Genomic DNA, 20,575 nt, shown 5'->3' with positions numbered 1-20,575 from the left:
ATCAGTTAAATCAAATTAAAAATGAAAAACATTATAAACATAGATTATTAAACTGGTGTCTGAAATTACTGCAGATTGTTGAGCTAACTTCATCGTATCATCTTACTATCATATATTTTAATTTGCAAGTTTATTACAGTTTTCCCAATATCTGAAATAGTCTTTCTGTTGTGAATCTGCTTAAGAGATTTGTATTTATCTTATGTATTATTATTATTATTTGTTTACATTTTCTTATGGAAATACAGGAAGTGATCATTATGTATAACTTTTCTGAAGCACACCTTTTATAGCTGTGTAGGATTAATCAAATAGTTGATAATTGTATGGGATAGTATAACTAAAAACAAAAAAAAAACTATTGTTCATAATTATTAGGAAAACAGCATTGTTTAGTTCTGCTGTTCTCTGATATCCTTGAAAACAGCATTGTTTAATCCTGCTGTTCTCTGATATCCTTTGATCTATTAAGAGATTCTCATTTTATTGACATTACAAATGCAATTTTCATGGATCTGTATCTTAGCTCAAAAGAAACTTAATTTTTCTGATTCTTAAAGCAGTCTTAAACTCAGGAAAATAGAAATAAAATCATTTTTATAGCATGTCATGGAGGGATAAAAGTTAAAAAAATATAACACTAAGTTAGTTTAAATTTCTAAAGAAATATATGTTTAATAATGTCTTGTTGACAAAATCTTCAGTTAAGATAAGGTTTTCTCTCTCTCTATATATATATATAGATACATACAAACACACATACTGAGAATCATTAATACTGACCATAAGTTTTATGTTGCAACATTAAAATCCTGTTCACTCACTCACTGGAAATTTCTGCAATTAAATGCTAAATAAATATTCAATGATATCCTTGTTTGTTGCAGGTAACAATTAGTTGACGATCTTTATAAGCAAAAAAACAAACATAATTCAATGATACTATTTGGTACACATTATCATAATAATTTTTTTTTACTAAATAAAATCATTCTTTTTATCTATGTAAAAAAAGTTAAATGATTTATGTTGAGATGTAAGCATGGAAAATAGATAAACTTTGGTTTTAATTGTAGATTGCATAAGTGCAAGTAGAGTACTATCCTAACATTATCGTTAAGAAATTGTTCTAAAAATCTTAAGATCCTTTAAAATCATTTTGACTTACACCCATTTTCTTATTTACACAATAATTATTAAATCATTCTATTTAATATTAGAATTTTTTTTTAATTCTTCCTGAATTCTGTCATAAACATGAATTTTTATGTCTGTATATTATGTTTGAATAGAATTTTATTGTGATAATGATGAATGATTAAATCTATCTGTGCTTTTGATTTATTAAATTATAATTTTTTTTTTATCTGTCTGTTACAGCTACCTGGATCTGGATCCAATCTTACAGTGCCTAAAACAAGTCGCTCACCATCATTAGGAGGTCGACCACCATGGATTGATAAAGAAATAGCTAATCGTATTAAAATACCGCATACGTTTGTTTTACATACATATACTCGACCTACAATATGTCAACTATGCAAGAAATTATTAAAAGGCCTCTTTAAACAAGGAATGCAATGTAAAGATTGTCATTATAACGCACATAAGAAATGTATTGATAAAATACCAAAGGACTGTACTGGAGAAAATCCACGTGATCAGTCAAGTAAGATCAATTTAATTTAGCGTTTTTTTTTTTTTTTTTATAATTATCCATTATTATTAGTAATATTCTCAAGAACGTTTTGTTAACAATAAATATTTACTTAAAATATTGCAGCTTAATAATTGATCAGTAATGTGCTTCTGATTTCAATAATATTACTCTGCCTATTGCTCTGCCTACATCTTATCTAGGAACTCTATTATCTGAAAAAAAGCCCAACCTGGGACTGAGTTCCTTATCAGGTAAAGCCGGCATATTGCCTAATACAGACATATTCATGGTGGTCTTGAACAAGACATAACTAAAATGATCTTCCCATTGTTGGTCTCATTATTGAAGTAGTAAATGTCCTCCAGCCTTGAAATCTGTACTAATACTTACTGATGTTAAACCTTGGCAGTTTTTTGCTCAGATTTATCTTCAATTGATGTAGAATTTGATAACATCGATGAAATTTACTATCTTCATACGAGGTGTGTGAGAAAAGTAATGAGATTGGTAATACTGCGAGCGATCTGGCAACGCTGTGTCTACTGGTCTGTGCTAGACCGGTTTGTTCATCCCTTCCACATACTCAGTATGAGTTTCAACTCTGTTCAGCCAACACATTATTTTTGACAGCGCCATCAGTGAAGTTGTGTTTTTGTTGTGTGTTACAAAAATGGAGCATCGGAATTTAGAGCAACATTGTGCAATCAAGTTTAGTGTTAAACTTGGGGAATCCGCGAGTGTGACCTTTGAAAAGTTGAAACAGGTCTATGGGGAACATTGCTTATCAAGAGCACAAGTTTTCCGCCGGCACAAATCATTTTTGGAAGGCTGAGAACACGTTGAAGATCAACCTTGCTCAGACAGACCTTCAACTTCAAAATCTGATGAAAACATTGAGCGTGTGAGGGTTCTTGTGAGACCAGACCATCGTTTAACAATAAGGATGATGAGTGAACAGTTAAATTTAAACACTTTTACTGTTCATCAAATTTTGACAGATGATTTGGACATGTGAAAGTTTTGTGCAAAATTGGTGCCGAAAAACCTCACAACAGAACAGATGTACAATTGAAGAAACTTGTGCATCGATCTTCTTGAGAGGATTGACAACGACCAAGAATTCTTCAATCCTGTGATCACAAGTGATGAATCCTGGATATTTGAGTATGATCCTGAAACAAAGCGGTAAAGCGAAGAGTGGCACACTGTCATCTCCTCGACCAAAAAAATGTTGAATGAGCAAATCAAAGATCAAAACCACGCTGATTTGTTTTTTTGACAGTAGGGGTATCGTACATAAAGAATTTGTTCCTCCAGGACAAACTGTCAACCAAGTGTTTTACAAAGGTGTCCTTGAATAGTTCAGCAAAAGAGTGATTCGCGTGAGACCAGACATTGCAGACAAGTGGATGCTTCAAGGAAAAATTAAAGAAGGAATATTTGTTGGTCCTCAAATAAGAGAGTTGGCCAAAGATGATGTATTTAACTTATTGTTAAATAATGTAGAAAGTGCAGCTTGGGCTTTATTTAAAGACGTTTGCAAAAATTTTCTCGGCAAACAAAAATCTGACAATTACCACAATATTGTTAAACAACTTCTTACTTCATACAGAACTATGGAATGTAATGTGTCTTTGAAAATATATTTCCTCTGCTCAAATCTGGATTTTTTCTGGACAACCTCAGAGACGTAAGTGACAAATACAGTGAACATTTCCACCAAGACATTTCAGTGATGGAACGCCAGTGACGAATTTACCATAAAGCAAAACAAGCAGCTGCTTGAGGCCTCACTTTGACAGGGGCCTCGAAATAAAAAATCTTGAAAAATAAAAGTAAAATTAACAAAAAATAAAGAATATATTTATAATACTTTATGTAATACTTTTATAACTTATGTATAATTGTAATTGCTATCTTCAGTTATGTAAAAGCTTCATTTATATTTATAGCATAGATTATAATGACAGTATATTTTAAAATTGGTTTGTCATGCAAACCATTTTTTCCCGCGCGTCATTTCCATGTGTAACAAAAAGGTCAAACGTTTTGTTCGTCTTTGTCTAAACCGGCAGAGATTCTTGAAGCATCTTGTTTCGTTGCTTGAATCAAAGATACAAGGTATGTATTCGAATCATACTATTTAAAATTCAAACGAAAAATTAAGGTTAGTAAAATTCATTAAAAAATGTATCAGGTTGTGTCTGATTATTTCTGTTATCATAACCTATATGTTTATCAAATGAAATTTTGTAGGATAATATGCAATTGGAACTTCCAGGGGGGGCCTCATAGGGGGAGGGGGTCCTCAAAAATATTGATTTGCTTGGGACCTCGTCCAAGGTAAATCCGGCACTGTGGAAAGCCACTATAAAGAGAAATGGTATACTAACATGCTTGCCGATTACTGTTGGACATTAATTTGGGATGTGCCTGAGTCTATTTATAAAAGAAAAGCATCAGTGAAATCATTGTAACACAGGTATGGCCATGCAAAATTACAAATTTTACAGTTTTTAACCATATTATCCCTTAATTTTTTTTTTAAGTGTAATTTATTTAAAACTAAGGGTGATAGAAAAATTGTATTTACAGATTTGTAATGTACACATAAAGCAATTCAAGAAATGGTATGACACTTAGAGAAACATTAAAAAAATTTTTTTTTGCCTATCAGTATTATCAATATCTCTGCATTAACCCATTCATGTTCATTCACGAGCCATGAAGACAAAAGTCCAGTTTATATTTGACTGACCCTCATATTTTCTTGTAATTTTATCCATTTTTAATCAATATACATAAGATTTTTTCATTTTCTTGAAAACTTATAAATAAAAGCTTTTAAATATCTAAAGCAAGTTCATGTTTTCATGTTAGGCTAGCTAAACAAATTGAATTTTGAACTGGTTTATTGTTGTTTTCTTTTTCAAGTTAGTGCACATCAGCGTGCCAAGCTCATTGAAGTGCTGCAGTATTCAGCTCTACAAATGACACATTTACTCTGTTCATCACATTAACTGGCTTTATCATGTTGTCAGAGTATTGGTATTAATATCATGTTGCCAGAGAAAACAACTCCAATTGGCTTCCTTGTATTTTAGATGCATTACGTGCTTTTCAGCTGTAAGAAGAACTAGAACAGATTATGTGGAGAAACATACACTGTCTCTACCCAGAAACAATGTGTTGTTCAGTAGGAAATAGTTCATTAAACTATGTACAAAAAAAAGATCATATAATAATCTTTCAGGGCACAGTAAAGGAAAAAATAATGTCAAAAGAAAAATAGAAAAATTTTAACTGAATATAATTATATGCAGAAGGTATTTGCAGAAATAGCAAACATTTTCCAGTACGAACAGCTCACCAATGAGTAAAAGTATATAAGAGTTAAAATGTTGGTGAAAGTGTTGAAGACAATAAAACCCTTAAATGAAGCCACAAAATTCACTATAAAAGACTACCAATTCTGCATAACAATAAAAAATGTTTCTATTGGTTCAGATTTTTTTAATAGATAAAGAAAATTGTATTTTATTGTTACAATACAGGAGGAATATTTTGTAGGAGGAAAAATGGATTTACAGGCAATCAGAGTTACTATTCAGAAACTATAAAAAGATTAGATAAGAACTAAACTTTTTACCAATAGTTTATAGAGCTTGTATCATTATAATCCGCTTTTTCAGTTAACCGAATCAGAACTGTTAAAACATCTTTCTACACTGAATGTAGCCAGCCACCAATCACCCATTTTTCCCAAAATTAAAGAAGACATTCTAAGTATTGCATTTTGAGATAAAGGTAATGTAACTGGCAGCTCTGAAGATTTTTATCTAAATACCATTTTCCAAAATGCTGTGAGGAATGGATTAGTTGTTTGCATCATTACAAAGCTTTTAAGGAGATTACTTTGGTTTGTATCACATTGATATTCACCAGTATGGTTTTTTGACATTTTAGCATGATAGATTTAGGTAATTAACATGAATTTAACATTATGTTATGTCTGTGTCAGCAGTTGGTGAATATCCAGATAGTGGGGTAGGTAGCGAGCCAGAAAGAGAAAACAGTAAAGACCTAATTGAAGATGATAGCGATAATGAAGTAAATCCTCCATCACCTGTAGAGGCTCGCAAAATAATGTCTCCAACCTCACCAATTTCTCCTTCACCTATTGCCAATGGTGCTTATATTGTAAGTTATTATTTTATTATGTTCATTTTATTAGCAGTTAGTTTATTTTATTAATAAAATTTTTATTTTATTAGCTCATAACATTTGCTAACTTGCATATGCAGCAACATATATATCGATTAGTGCACTCAGTTTTTGTGATATTAGATAATATTGCTTTCTTTTTAAAGAAGAAATTTGTATTAGCAATTGTGTTAATCAAATTTACATATTATTATGATTTCTGGATGGTAGTTTCACTGAATTTCTTACAATCTGATAGTTCCACAACATGGAATGTTTTAAGGAGCAGTATCTTAAAACTGAAAGATGTGAAGTAAGAATGTAAATCAACAAACAAAAAGTTCAATAAACCATATTTTTATCTTAACCATTCTTATCTTACCTATAACACTTTTCAAAAACTTCATTTCATCTGCCTGCAATTTATACTTCTTTGATTCACTACCCGCACTTAAGAAACATGTGTAGTATTTGGTATTTAATAAGTTTTGTAAATTGCCTTAACTATTCTTGATATTTGGTTGTCTAAAATAAGATGTTTAAACATACTGAAAATTTTTTTTTACCTTACATCAAAATCCTGTTAATCTCCTCATTAACTTTTCCAGTAATCTGTTTCATCAGTTCCTAACTAAATCTGTCTATCACAATCAAGTTGTGATACTAACCAAGTTAGATCTATTCTGTACAAGCCTTTTTCCAGGATTTCTGTTTTGGTATATTTTCTCACTCCAAATCATCATATCATCCAGAAACTAATGATTTATCTGTTTTTTCTGGTTCTTTGTGTCTGGTCTGGTGATTTCCCTGTTTTAATACCTTTTAATTTCAAACCACCTTGTGTTATCAACTGGTCCATACTCTGCATTGTTTTACTTAATATATAAGTGCTTTTATCTACACTATACTCCATATTTTTATCCCTATGTCTTTAGGGCTTGACAAAATAGATTCTCTGATAATCAAATCATACCTTTCTTTTTAGATCTTATTATATTCCCTAGATGGAATACCTGTAGAATTACTGCACAGTGCAGGTGAGGAAGCGATTGATAGATTATACAAACTGGTGTGTAATATTTATGAAAAAGGGGAATTTCCGTCAGACTTCAAAAAAAGTGTTATAGTCATGATACCAAAGAAAGCAGGGGCAGATAAATGTGAAGAATACAGAACAATTAGTTTAACTAGTCATGCAACAAAAATCTTAACTAGAATTCTATACAGAAGAATTGAGAGGAGAGTGGAAGAAGTGTTAGGAGAAGACCAATTTGGTTTCAGGAAAAGTATAGGGACAAGGGAAGCAATTTTAGGCCTCAGATTAATAGTAGAAGGAAGATTAAAGAAAAACAAACCAACATACTTGGCGTTTATAGACCTAGAAAAGGCATTCGATAACGTAGACTGGAATAAAATGTTCAGCATTTTAAAAAAATTAGGGTTAAATACAGAGATAGAGGAACAATTGCTAACATGTACAGGAACCAAACAGCAACAGTAACAATTGAAGAACATAAGAAAGGGAGTCCGACAAGGATGTTCCCTGTCTCCGTTACTTTTTAATCTTTACATGGAACTAACAGTTAATGATGTTAAAGAACAATTTAGATTCGGAGTAACAGTACAAGGTGAAAAGATAAAGATGCTACGATTTGCTGATGATATAGTAATTCTAGCCGAGAGTAAAAAGGATTTAGAAGAAACAATGAACGGCATAGATGAAGTCCTACGCAAGAACTATCGCATGAAAATAAACAAGAACAAAACAAAAGTAATGAAATGTAGTAGAAATAACAAAGATGGACCACTGAATGTGAAAATAGGAGGAGAAAAGATTATGGAGGTAGAAGAATTTTGTTATTTGGGAAGTAGAATTACTAAAGATGGACGAAGCAGGAGCGATATAAAATGCCGAATAGCACAAGCTAAACGAGCCTTCAGTAAGAAATATAATTTGTTTACATCAAAAATTAATTTAAATGTCAGGAAAAGATTTTTGAAAGTGTATGTTTGGAGTGTCGCTTTATATGGAAGTGAAACTTGGACAGTCGGAGTATCTGAGAAGAAAAGATTAGAAGCTTTTGAAATGTGGTGCTGTAGGAGAATGTTAAAAATCAGATGGGTGAATAAAGTGACAAATGAAGAGGTATTGTGGCAAATAGATGAAGAAAGAAGCATTTGGAAAAATATAGTTAAAAGAAGAGACAGACTTATAGGCCACATACTAAGGCATCCTGGAATAGTCGCTTTAATACTGGAAGGACAGGTAGAAGGAAAAAATTGTGTAGGCAGGTCACGTTTGGAATATGTAAAACAAATTGTTAGGGATGTAGGATGTAGAGAGTATACTGAAATGAAACGACTAGCACTAGATAGGGAATCTTGGAGAGCTGCATCAAACCACTCAAATGACTGAAGACAAAAAAAAATTATATTCCCATTTTTCTTCAATTGATTAGCAGAGAAAAATAGATCAGTTGAGTTACTTCCAAGGTAGAAACTATGCTATTACTTATGTTTTTGCCAACCTTTTTACTTCCTTGTACGAAGTAAAGGAAGTATTGTGGTTGTGAAAAATGTCAGTTTTCAGATTTCAATGTAATTATCCATTTTGACCATCCCTGAATCCATTTTGACTTGTTTTAGCATGATGTCTCCTACATACGTACATATTTGCGTATGTATCTAACATAACTCAAAAATCATTAGCAGTAGGATGTTGAAACTCTGCATTTAGGACTGTTGTAACATTTAGTTGTGCATCTTCCCTTTTAATTGCAATCAATTAGACCAAAATTTTCAAAAAAAGTCCAAAATCCAAAAATTTGGATTTTAGACTTTTTCTTAACTGCAGTAATAAGCCCTCATTGAGAGCTTTTCAAGATATATCATAAGTGGTACTTACTTTCATGGTTCCAGAGTTATAGCCAAATAAAATTTTAATTAATGAAATATTTGGATCTTACTAGGGAAGGCACATCGGTTCAAATCTGACTCATCTCCTTTTTTTAAACTTTTTAACTGCCTTATTTTTTCTTTACTTTAAATATATTTATTTATTAATGAGTATTATTAACCAGTGATTGTAAAAAAAAGTTTTACAATAAATAATAATTTATTGATATCAATAAAAAAAAATCAGAAGTTATTAATGAAATAAAATTTTATGTAATTTTATTTTTAAAATAATGAATATATGTAATTTAATAGGCTTACAAGGAAGTCATGTGGTGTCCAATTCATATTATTTTACTAGAAAATCATTTTGAAGATTTTTACTTACTGATATCAATGTAATACCATTGGAATTTAATAATAGTTAATGACTATAGCAATCAGTACTAAAAAAAGGAATATAAAAACTTGTTATCCACTAAATGTGGTTGTACTTTTAGAAGTAACATGCTTCTATTAACATGTTTAGGATTAGTCTATTTTTTGTGAAGTCTATAGTAGACTGTTTTTTATAGTTCTTAAAAACATATGTTTCAGTTAATTACTGTAAAACAAATTTTGCACACCCTTATAGTTTTTCTCCTTTCCAAAAACATGTATTTTGACTTTTCTCTTTCATTTTTTTAATATTGAAATTTAATCTTTTTTTATTAATTATATGGCTTATATACTCTAATAGTTAAAAAATGCAAACAAAACAAAAGCATGTGTTATGTAGTAAAAATCAATCTTCATATGAATCTTTCTGGTACTGTAGTGGTAATAGTAATTTATTTGTTAAATATGTTCAAAATAATTACTTATTATTATTATATTAAATAAATTTTTAATATTATATTATTATTATTATTTATATTAAATAAAAATAGTAATTCAATTCTTATAATGTGTAAATTATAGATAACTTATACAATGAAGCAAAATACTCTTTTTAAGATTAGAAGAGCGCACATAAAAACAATGAAATGAAAAAAATATTTACTGCTTTGTTTAGTTCAACTTAATATATTAAGTGAATAACTGTACTATTACTAATATTATAATAGTGCTGATCATACATGAGCATTTAGAAAAAAATAGATTCTAGTATACATACTAAACTATTCTAGTTTGCTACATAGGTCAACTATACACAGTACATTGTTATGAGATCCTGTTTTATATCCTTCTTTCAAACACCTTATGATTTGCACACAATTTTGGTTAATAAATCATTGCTTTAAAAGAATCTTGTGCTCTAATGAATTGGAGGGAAGAGAAATTGCTGCAGTATCTTATTGAGATGAACTAAGTTAACAGACCACATATTATGTCATCCAGTTTACTTAGTGTGATGTTTAAAGTAAAAACTGTAATGAAAGACAAAGATTGAAATATATGAAGTAGATAATTGAGGATGTACAATTTATTAAATATGATGATGTTAAATTATTTGTGCAGAACAGAAAGTAATCGCAAACAGCATCAAATTAATCAACTGACAAGTAAAAAAAAAAAATTGTTAAGGGTATAAATGTTCTTTGTTACCTGAATAAATGAATAAATAAATAAAAAAGTTGTTTTGTATATATTGTTTTATATCATAAAAATCAGTTTAACTGACTGAGCTACAAACATAAATAATACTGAGTTATAAAATACTAAACTCTTTCTGAAATTAAGTAATACATAATGTAATATAATATATTTATACATAATGTTCAACTTTTTAGAAGAAAACATATCTTTCAAAAAACATTACTATTTTACTAACTTGACAGAATCAATCTAGAATTCATTCATTTAATTAAATTCACTTTAAAAATGACTTGCTAAAAAATAATTTTTGCATATTTTTTCTGTAAAATGAGTTTATATGACGTTAGGAAATATATGATTATTATTAAAAAAGTATCTTAACTATTGTTTTAGGATGTGATAACAACTCATTATGAAGACCCTGAAGTGGAAAAAAGGCCTACAAGGTAAATCGAATTACTGCACTTATTATTAATAAAAGAAATTTTCTTCCAAACATAATAGTAAATTGTACTTGTACTGTAATGAATTTTTTATTTATTTTGGAAGTAGATAGACTTCCATTTTAATATCTTAACTATTATTTGTTAACTCCTTTCTATTGATATATATTTAAATGTTCGAGGTGTGCTTTTGAAGTAAGGTTCATTTTGAATTAAAAACAAAACTGAAAAATTTATTACTTACTAATAAAAGAAAAAGAAAATAGTTGCTAGAAGCTAAGTCAGGCCTATAGAGTTAATGATTAATGATTTTCCAACAAAATTTTTCCAATTGCCTCACTGTTTTTGTGGCTGGGACAAAAACAAAATCCTACAGGATAGCATCCCACGTTGCTTGTATTTTATATCTCTTTTAAGAGTTTTTAATGTTTTACAGAACACATCGGCATTCATTGTAGTTCTGCTATCACTAAAGTCAACTAGCAAGACACCCTGTTTATCTTCAGTCTAGGAGATGATCCATTGTTTGATTCCTGCTTTGTCTCAACAATTGAATAAGAAATCCAGGTTTCATCTCTTGTAACAATGCGATCAAACAGTTCATCAACTTTATTTTCATAACGTCACAAAAATTCATGCACTGCAGCAAGACTTTTTCCTTATTATTATATTAGTTAATATATTTGGCACTCATCTTGCATACAATTTTTTATAGCCCAATTTTTTAGTCAAAACTCCATAAATCAAAGCTCTTGAAACATCAAAGACAATTGTGAAACAATGAAGTATTAATTTCTAGAATTCTTTCACCAACTTTGTCAATCAAATTATCTTCTATCCCAACCATGAATCACCTTTCTTGAAATGAACGGCATCACTTTCTTTAGTATCACTAATAATATTGGGCCGTAATCATCACAAATTTGCCTGTGAATTTCTGCCACAGTATTTTTTTGCTGTCAGAATTCAGATGTACTACACACTTGGCAGGATCATGAACTGTAATACTCGTTATAAATGGATGAATATAAATGACTTACAACAAAATGACATCCATATTAGTGATTGATTAATAGTCCATCACTTTGTAAGTAATTTAATTAATATTCATAAAACTAAAAAATGCAAATGAAAGTTGTTTAATATTTGTCGCATGCTATTGGATCAACAGAAGGGTATTGAGATAACACACACGTTAAAATCATACAAATGTGTAATTTAATAATAATATAATTAATTTAATATATAAATATATAATTACTCTTGAATACCTTATTTACAAAATAAGTAAATTATATGCCACAAATAATAATTCTGATTCTACTGTAAGATTACAGAAACTAATGAAAATTAATGTAGAATTAAAAAGTAAATATGATACTGAGATTACAGTTTCAAAATCAGTAATGAATTTTATACAAGGATTATTTACTTTTACTATTTATAAAAGGAAACTAGCCTATACTTTTAAAAATGAATAAATTTGTTCCCTGAGAACAATCATTGCACTTCTATGATGAAACAAAACACACTTGTGACATCCTATTCTCTTATCTTGAACTCTCTACTCTATTCTAAAAATTCTTTCCATTGAGCCTCTTTGTTGTTGTTTCTTAATTTTCTCATTTTACATTTATTTGTCTGTTTACATTCTTCCTTTAATCTCTCTTTTCTTTAATCTTGACACTCTCCATTTCCAGAAGCTTCTCTATTCATAATAATATGAATGGCATTCACAGAAAACTATCAACAAAATTACTCATAGTGTTCCAGGAGGTTTCTGCTATTTTTCAGGAATATTCCTCTGTTAATATAAAAAGTTCATATAACTTTGATTCTGGAGATTCTTTGTTTAGTTACAGTCAGTTATGTATTTTTCCCTTATTTAATCTGGAAACTAAACAAGTGTGGTAACCTATGCAGAAATAACTTACAAGGCTAGATTTATGATTCTACATATAATTTTATATTAAAAATTTAAAAAGAAATTGGTTCAGGTATCATCACTGAGTACGTTTTTGAGAAATCCCTGTGAAGTATAATAAAAAATTGCCATGAAATCTGTTTTTTCACATTTTTATGACAGAATTAATAAAAATTGCAGAAAAATAATTTCGATTATCAATTTTATAAAGTAATTAATTTTTAAAATATTTATGTAAAAAAAAAAAAAACATTCAACATACCACAAGAGTAAGTTGTATTTCAAGAGTAAGTTGTATGTACAAGAGTAAGTAAGTTGTATTTCAATAAAATAATAAAACAAAAAAATTAAGCTGAAATTTGTCTGACTAATTTTATTACTGATTTAGGAATGCATTACTTTGCTGCTGGGGTCTATTATGCTACATAATATAATTTCAGAATTCAGAGATATACATTTCATTTACAGAGATTCTCAACTAGAGTTAAAAAATCTTAGAATTTCATTTTCATATAAATTTTGAAATCTAAACCTGAAGATTTCTAACAGAAACAATTGTTTTTTAATTGGGGAAAAAGATCATTTACTGTAATATAAGGAAAGGAAAAATGAGATCAGGTTTTGTCTTTGATGCTTGAACTAAAAATACAAGTATATTAAACATTTTTTGTTATTTAATTTTTTTCTTCCAGTTCATCACCTAGTAATAATATTCCATTAATGAGAATAGTACAATCTGTTAAACATACAAAGAGAAGAGGTTCAAAGGTTCTTAAAGAAGGTTGGATGGTACATTTTACAAACAAGGACAGAACGGTAATTAAGTATTGTTACTTTATCTACTCTATATATTTGTATAAGTTATAAATCAAAATTTCATATGTTTTTACTATTATTTTATGTTTTATTCTTTTTCATTGTCTTCTAATTTATACATCACCTTTGTTTGAATTTCCACTGTTATCTTACTTCCTAGTATCCATCATGTAACATTTATCATATGTTCTTTTAAGCTATCTTTTCTCCAAGGTATAGAAAAAATTACTTAATTATTCTTTAATGTGTGTGTGAGTCTGTGTGTGTGTGTGTCTGTGTGTGTGTGTCTGTGTGTGGGTGTGTGTGTGTGTGTGTGTGTGTGTCTGTCTGTGTCTGTCTGTCTGTCTCTGTGTGTCTGTCTGTGTGTGTGTGTGTGCGTGTGTGTGCGTGTGTGTGTGTGTGTGTGTGTGTGTGTGTGTGTGTGTGTGTGTGTGTGTGTGTAAATACTTCATGCATTTATGTAATTATACTAAATACTATAAATTTGAATTTCTAGAAACATTTTTATTATTTTTTTATATAGAATAAATTAATGAATTGTGTTTAATATTACAGAGAAAACGACATTATTGGAGATTAGATTCAAAATCAGTAACACTGTTTCAAAGTGATACAGGATCAAAATATTACAAAGAAATACCATTAGCAGAAATATTAGCTGTTGATTCTGCTAGAAGTCCACAAGGAGGTTTGTAAATTATAATTTATTGTAAATAAAAAGTGTGTAAACATGTCAATAGGATTTTGATAACTCTTCTTTTACCTTTTCTTTCTTTGACCTGAAGTTAAAAGAGTAAACCACTCTGCAGTGATTAAGCCTCTAGAGTTTCTTAACCTATTCTATTTATGAAAATAATGGGAAAAGTTCATCTAAAGATATGTCGTAAAATGCTTTGTTCACAAGTTATGGAAGAATTCACTCGGATTTCAGCTATGGTTAAAATGAGATTGTACTGAAATTTTTGAATTTTTAGGATGTTAATTAAGGGGCAGAATGAGTATTTCTTATGGTTTTTGACCTGAAAAAATAATATAGGTCCTAGAATCGCATCTGCAGTAGTTTTTTTTAGAAATCTGGGATAAAAACCCTGATTTTATGTTTGATATACAATAACTGTTAAATAAACACATAACAATTTTGAACAAGGTAGGCAATTTAATTCTGAACAAAATGGTATAAGATAAGTTAAATAAAACCATGAAAACTTAGAAAAATTCAAATTAATCTAGAAACAATACCACTCCAAAGTGCATTATACGTACCAGTTTATAATTAGATGAGCTTGCAAGCTTCTGTACTGCATTTGTTGTTCTATTTATTTCTTCAGGGCTGTACTTATGTTGCTCAGTCGCATCCATAATACAAGCAATTAATTCCTCACAAGAACGTATTTTTGTTTTGTTTACAATATTTTTCTACCATCCCCAGATGTAAAAATCTAAATGTGTTAGATCAGGCGATCTTGGACCAAGGATGTGGACCTCCATGACCAATTCATTTCAAATGATGATTTAAATTTGTGGTAACAGCACAAGAGAAGTCGGGAGGCACGCTATCATGCTGGACGTATACTTTACATCTCAGCGCTAGAGGAACATCTTCAAGCAGCTGTGACAATTCTTCTTGACGAAAGTGCAAGTAAAATTGAGCATTTAGTACACCTCAGGTAATATGAATGATCCAAATATCTGATTGTGAAGAAGGCCACAGCATACATTGACACTAAATTGGTGTTGAATAATGCTAGATGCTAAATCAATGTTGAAAATTGTCTTCCACCATTTCATGAGGATTTACTTCTACCCATGTATGCTCAATGCATAAGTTATTAATGCCATCTTGAATAAAATTTACCTCATCAGTAAACAAAACATACTTGTAAAGTTGTTAATTTGTATTCAACCAGTTACAGAATTCCAAGTGAAGCAGACCATCTCCTGTGTATAGATGTTGAACTGACTGTATATGGTAAGAATAAAACTTATTTTATCCTCCAAACCATCAAATGCAAAACTCCTGTCCAGTTAGAAAGACGTCATGTACTGACGCCTGACTGCACTGAACTGGATCAATAATTTCATCAATAACAGCGTCTTGTTGGCTAGATCATTCAAAGCTGGCACGACTACTGCATAGTGAATCTGTTTCTCGAAGATTACAAAAAGTCTTGCTAATTGTTTTGGGATCTGGAATCTTTCAAAAAACATATTTCATATTCTTCTGCAGCAGCTGTAGTATTACCATTACACACACCCAAAATGGATACCATATCAGCTAGCATATTCCTGTGTTGTAAATAAGTACGGCATTACTTCAATGGCAAACCAATCATGTTCAAGCTAAAATTCACACAAAACCTTAGCACAGTTCACAGTACCCAATATGCTTAATGTAACTTACAGAATGATATGAACACTAATAGAGTATTACAGATTCTTGATTAGCTGTTGCTATTTTATTTCCAACTTTGAAAAAATCATTTTTCGAATCTCAGTAATTTTTATTTATTTATTTTTATGTACTAAGTACTTCTCTGACAAATGTAGTAATGTACCTACTGTTTCAAAATAAAATTTGAATTTTTCTAAGTTTTCTTTTTTATTCAACTTATCTTACACCATTTTGTTGAGAATTAAATTCTCTACAAGTTTTTTTTTAAAGTTTTATATGTACCCATTTTACAAATTTATTTTATGTGAAACATTAAACAGGATTATTTACCCCAATTTATTGGTTTCATCAGAAATTTCTCAAAAACCTCTGTAGATACAGTGCTAGGACCTATTTTATTTAATTTTTAGGTCAAAACCCATAAGAAATCTGCCAATTAACATCCTAAAAATTTCAGTACAACCTAATTTCACCAGGGTAGCTGAAATCTTCCACTACTCGTTACTCACAAATGAAGGATTTTAGGACATATGACATGAACTTTTTCCAATATTTTCATGAGCAGAATAGGTTATGAATGTCCTAGGAGAATCTTGTGATATCCTATATGTATGTTATGTAAATTTGATTAATCCGGTGATTAACCATAATTACTGGTAAATCTGATTAATGACCTCCAATCTTGAAGAATAACATATATATTTGTATATTTAACATTAATTAAATGAGTTTGGCGAGACAAGCAAACACAAGTTATATTTGGTTAGGTTATGTATGATAATCTAACCAAACATAACTTACACTCGCTTCGCTCGCAAACCTCAACTAATTAACAGTAATGTTTTAATTATTTAAAAAATAAATCCAGTAATTACTGTTGTCTAGTAATTGTACTTGTCCAGTAAGTGCTTGCCTCGTAATTGTACTTGCCCAATAGTACTACTTGTCCAGTAATTTACTGAGTTGTCATGAAGGGAAAATCTGCCTAGAGTCGATTTGTTGAGAAGGGAAAATTATTAACAGACACCCACCTGCACTGATGTTAGTGTCAGGCTCTCACTGACTAAAACCCCTCTCCCTCTATGACATGTGAAGACCAGATTAGCCATAAGCACAACACTCTATCCAGTTGGAGCAGGATCTATCCAATTAGAATGATGCTCCGCATCATCTCAGAGACCGCATTCCACTTCTCAGCACTAGTGAGCTTGACACCAATTATGTTTTTCGTGTCTAGCAGGCATACAAAAATCACATGCTCGACATCAAGGGCATCACAATATGGGCACAAGATATGTGCCCGTGTATCTGTACTCCCTAGTGAATAGATATGATCTGAGCATCTGTGATCCAATAGGAACTAAGGAGTTATTCTACCTCTCTGAATCCCCTAGTAATCTATGGTGCAACATGTTTAATTAGCCTTAGTCTACCTTCCCTTGTCAGATGCATCTCATCTGGACTGTCGCCTGCTAGGAGAACACCATAAGACAATGTCCTATCCTCCCACCTGGTCAGCAAGTCTGTCGGTAGCGTACTGGCGAACACCGTGTCAGAGGAGACAGTTTTGTAGCTCAAGCAGACTCACAGAGACTTCCTTCTCTGGACCAACTCAAGAGTCACTCTGTTATGCTGTGTGTTCAGGGCTTTTAACCAGATTAGTTTCCCAAGCAGCAGGGTCAAGTTCTCAACACTGGAGTACATGTGCTGTTTCAAAGATAGCTCATTCACATTTCTGAGAAGCTTGCTCAGCACAGTCACCATCTTCTGTTTTAACCGCAGTTTCAATCATACGTCTCCTAAAAGAACACTTCCTGTCCAGTCATACCACAAGGTACATCACCTAACTACTGGGAAGCATACAGACATCTTGTATATGGAAGGGGATGAGCCCCAGTCTCTGCCTTCTGGCAATCACTCCCTAACTCGATTGCTTTGTTACCCTGTTCATCACGTTCTGCTTGGTCCTACCCACTAATAAAATTATTGGCGAAGGTGATTGAGGCAATACCCTCAGGTAACGTTAACTTCAGTACTATCATAGACAACACACATTCCACTATAGGGGTGACAGCACGGATCTCTGCAGCATACCACAGTCAACCATAGGAACAGCCCTGCCATTAACGCTAGATGCGATGATAGTCCTCTGGCAGACAGGACTGAAGCACCCTTCTCAGTAGGCGTTGACCCCCTTATCTACATAAACTCAAAAATAAATGATCATAACAGACTGCTGAAGGCATTCCGACTTCAAAGAAGATGAGCACCAGGATGTTCCTTAAATGTCTTGATCCTGCAACTGCACTGTTGATTGCATTCATTACTTTATGATGACATCAATCGTCAAGATGCCTGTCCAAAAACCATACTGATGTGGACTTAAGCCACCATTTCTAGTGATGTTATCAGAAAACCACACCACCAGCATCTTCTCATCTCAAACAGCTTCATGAAGTTACTGATCAAACAAAGCGGTCGATAGGCAGAAGGGTCATTGGCAGGACGTCCTTCCTTCCTGATCAGCACCAACTGCAACACCTTTCAATCCTCCTGCATGTGCTCGTTGACCAGTATGTTGTAGTTGAACGCATCATAAGATATTGAATAGGGCCACATCAACTGCAATCCTGACCATCTCAACCAGAAGACTGTCAAACTCAGGACTTTTCCCGGTCTTCATCCTCTGGGTAGCAACAAGCAGCTCCTACAAGGAGAACCAAGGGATATTTTCAGCAATACTCTCCTCCCTTCTGATGTCACCACCTTCTGGTAAGAGCGCAGCTTCACAACTTTGCAGCTGACCATCATTAAGGACTTAGCCTCTATGGCATACACGACCCCCAGATATCTTCATCAATCCCCACACAGCTGCCTCCAACAGTTCCTCTTAAAATTCATGATGACCAACTTATGCCTCCTCCTGGACTTGAAATAATCTCTAACCAACGACTGCCTCCAATCGAGGTCCACCCCATAGTTTAGTCTCTGGAACCGCTGTTGCGCTGACCAGCAAACCTTTCTCAGTTCAGCAAATTCAGCCAACCCCAGTAAACCCACTTGGCCTGGCTTAAAGCACCAGCAATAATAAAAGAAAAAGACTGAAGATAAAAGAAAAAGTTGAGTTGAGTTTAAAACAAACACATCTGACCTTGCCAATAACATTAATTCTAAAACCAATTTGTTGCATTTAAACTCCAAAGTTTTAATTTTAATACCGTCAGTATAACCCAATTTAAAAAAACTATAAAATATATTTTATAAAAACGTTCCACTTACCAACAATTTTAAAATATATTTCCAAGTACTTTCAGAGTTGCTACTCTATCATCAGGGATTTCTTACAAGATGTTAATTGAAAATTCATATGTCATATGTATAATTATATTTAAGTTAAAATTATGTTCATAATAGTCAGTCGTCAAGAAATAAAAAATGATTTATATATCAATAAGACTTTAACATCATGTCCTTTATATAGAATGAAAACTATAAAAATATGTATAACATGAAAATTGCTAAATAACTAAAGAACTGTAACCTCATATTAAACAGACAACTTAAGAATAGGTGTGGTCAATCAGTGTAGCCACAACATAGAAATAAACAAAAAATTCCATGTATTTGGATTAATTTGCACGCTATTGTACATTTTTTTGTATCACATATATATATATATATATATATATATATATATATAAAATTTTTGTTTATAGATGTAATGCATTGTTTTGAACTTCGGACAACAAATGTGGATTATTTTGTTGGTGAGGATCCTCTTTATGGCCATAAAGAAGCTGCTGCAGTTACATTACCTCCACCTGAAAGCGGGATAGGTGCACATTTGGCTAGGAGTTGGGAGACCAGTATTCGACAAGCTTTGATGCCTGTTGCTCCTAATACAAGTCAGTCTATAACATGAATATCTATATAATTTTTATACATATATTTTTTTAATTTATATTTTTATAAAGTTAAAACATCAGCAATGTTTTAGATATTATACATTTTATTTTAATTTTGCAAAGAATGATACAGTTACTCAAGCGTATATAAGATATACTCGCTCACACACAATACTCATGGGTTCACACAACCCATACCACAAAAACGTAAGTATAAATTTATACTGATGCATTAGATAAAATTCACTGCATTACGCGTAAAATGTCCTGTGCAGAGCACAGCAACTTATAAATAAAAGGCACAGATGATTAACACATACCCTTAAAAAAAATAATAAAAATAAAAGTAACTGCGTAAGGTCTTCTCAGTTGAGAACATCTTACTTTTGATTCACACGATAGAGCTCTTTCGTGGGAATCAAATTATAAAAAAATAAAATGATTCTTAAAAGCTACTAAATATTATTCATACACTTTCCTTTAAGAAATGAGCAATAGTCTGGAAATAATTGTTTTCTTTTCCCTAGTTCATGTGACATAATATCCTTTGTTTAGCTTCCATTTTAAATCAGTTTAGATTAAACATACCTCTCTATCTTTTGTTCTACAGTGAGAGGAGTTACATTGCACACAAAGGTCTTCTTTGCTTCTGTTAATATAAATATGAATTAGCAAGCTTTCTGTAACAACTGTAACCATGTCATGATGACTTATTTTCAAGAGAAGCCAGCATCACTTTTCAACTTAGATGGAGGGACT

The 20,575-nt window shown here is 31.4% G+C and overlaps 1 protein-coding gene across 1 annotated transcript in view; it reads left to right on the top strand.

Annotated features, from left to right (window-relative positions):
- The window catches only part of PKD (serine/threonine-protein kinase D3), a 287,780-nt gene that overhangs the window by 242,141 nt on the left and 25,064 nt on the right, over positions 1 to 20,575 (top strand). The window contains exons 6-11 of the mRNA XM_075367438.1: positions 1,381 to 1,669; positions 5,685 to 5,860; positions 10,730 to 10,782; positions 13,396 to 13,519; positions 14,075 to 14,207; positions 19,628 to 19,816. Of these exons, the coding sequence (XP_075223553.1) occupies positions 1,381 to 1,669; positions 5,685 to 5,860; positions 10,730 to 10,782; positions 13,396 to 13,519; positions 14,075 to 14,207; positions 19,628 to 19,816 (964 nt within the window). The remainder of the gene's footprint in view (positions 1 to 1,380; positions 1,670 to 5,684; positions 5,861 to 10,729; positions 10,783 to 13,395; positions 13,520 to 14,074; positions 14,208 to 19,627; positions 19,817 to 20,575) is intronic.

The sequence above is a fragment of the Lycorma delicatula genome, chromosome 5 (assembly GCF_047948215.1).
Source record: "Lycorma delicatula isolate Av1 chromosome 5, ASM4794821v1, whole genome shotgun sequence".
Lineage (NCBI taxonomy): Eukaryota > Metazoa > Arthropoda > Insecta > Hemiptera > Fulgoridae > Lycorma > Lycorma delicatula.
This window is presented reverse-complemented; position numbering and strand designations above follow the sequence as displayed.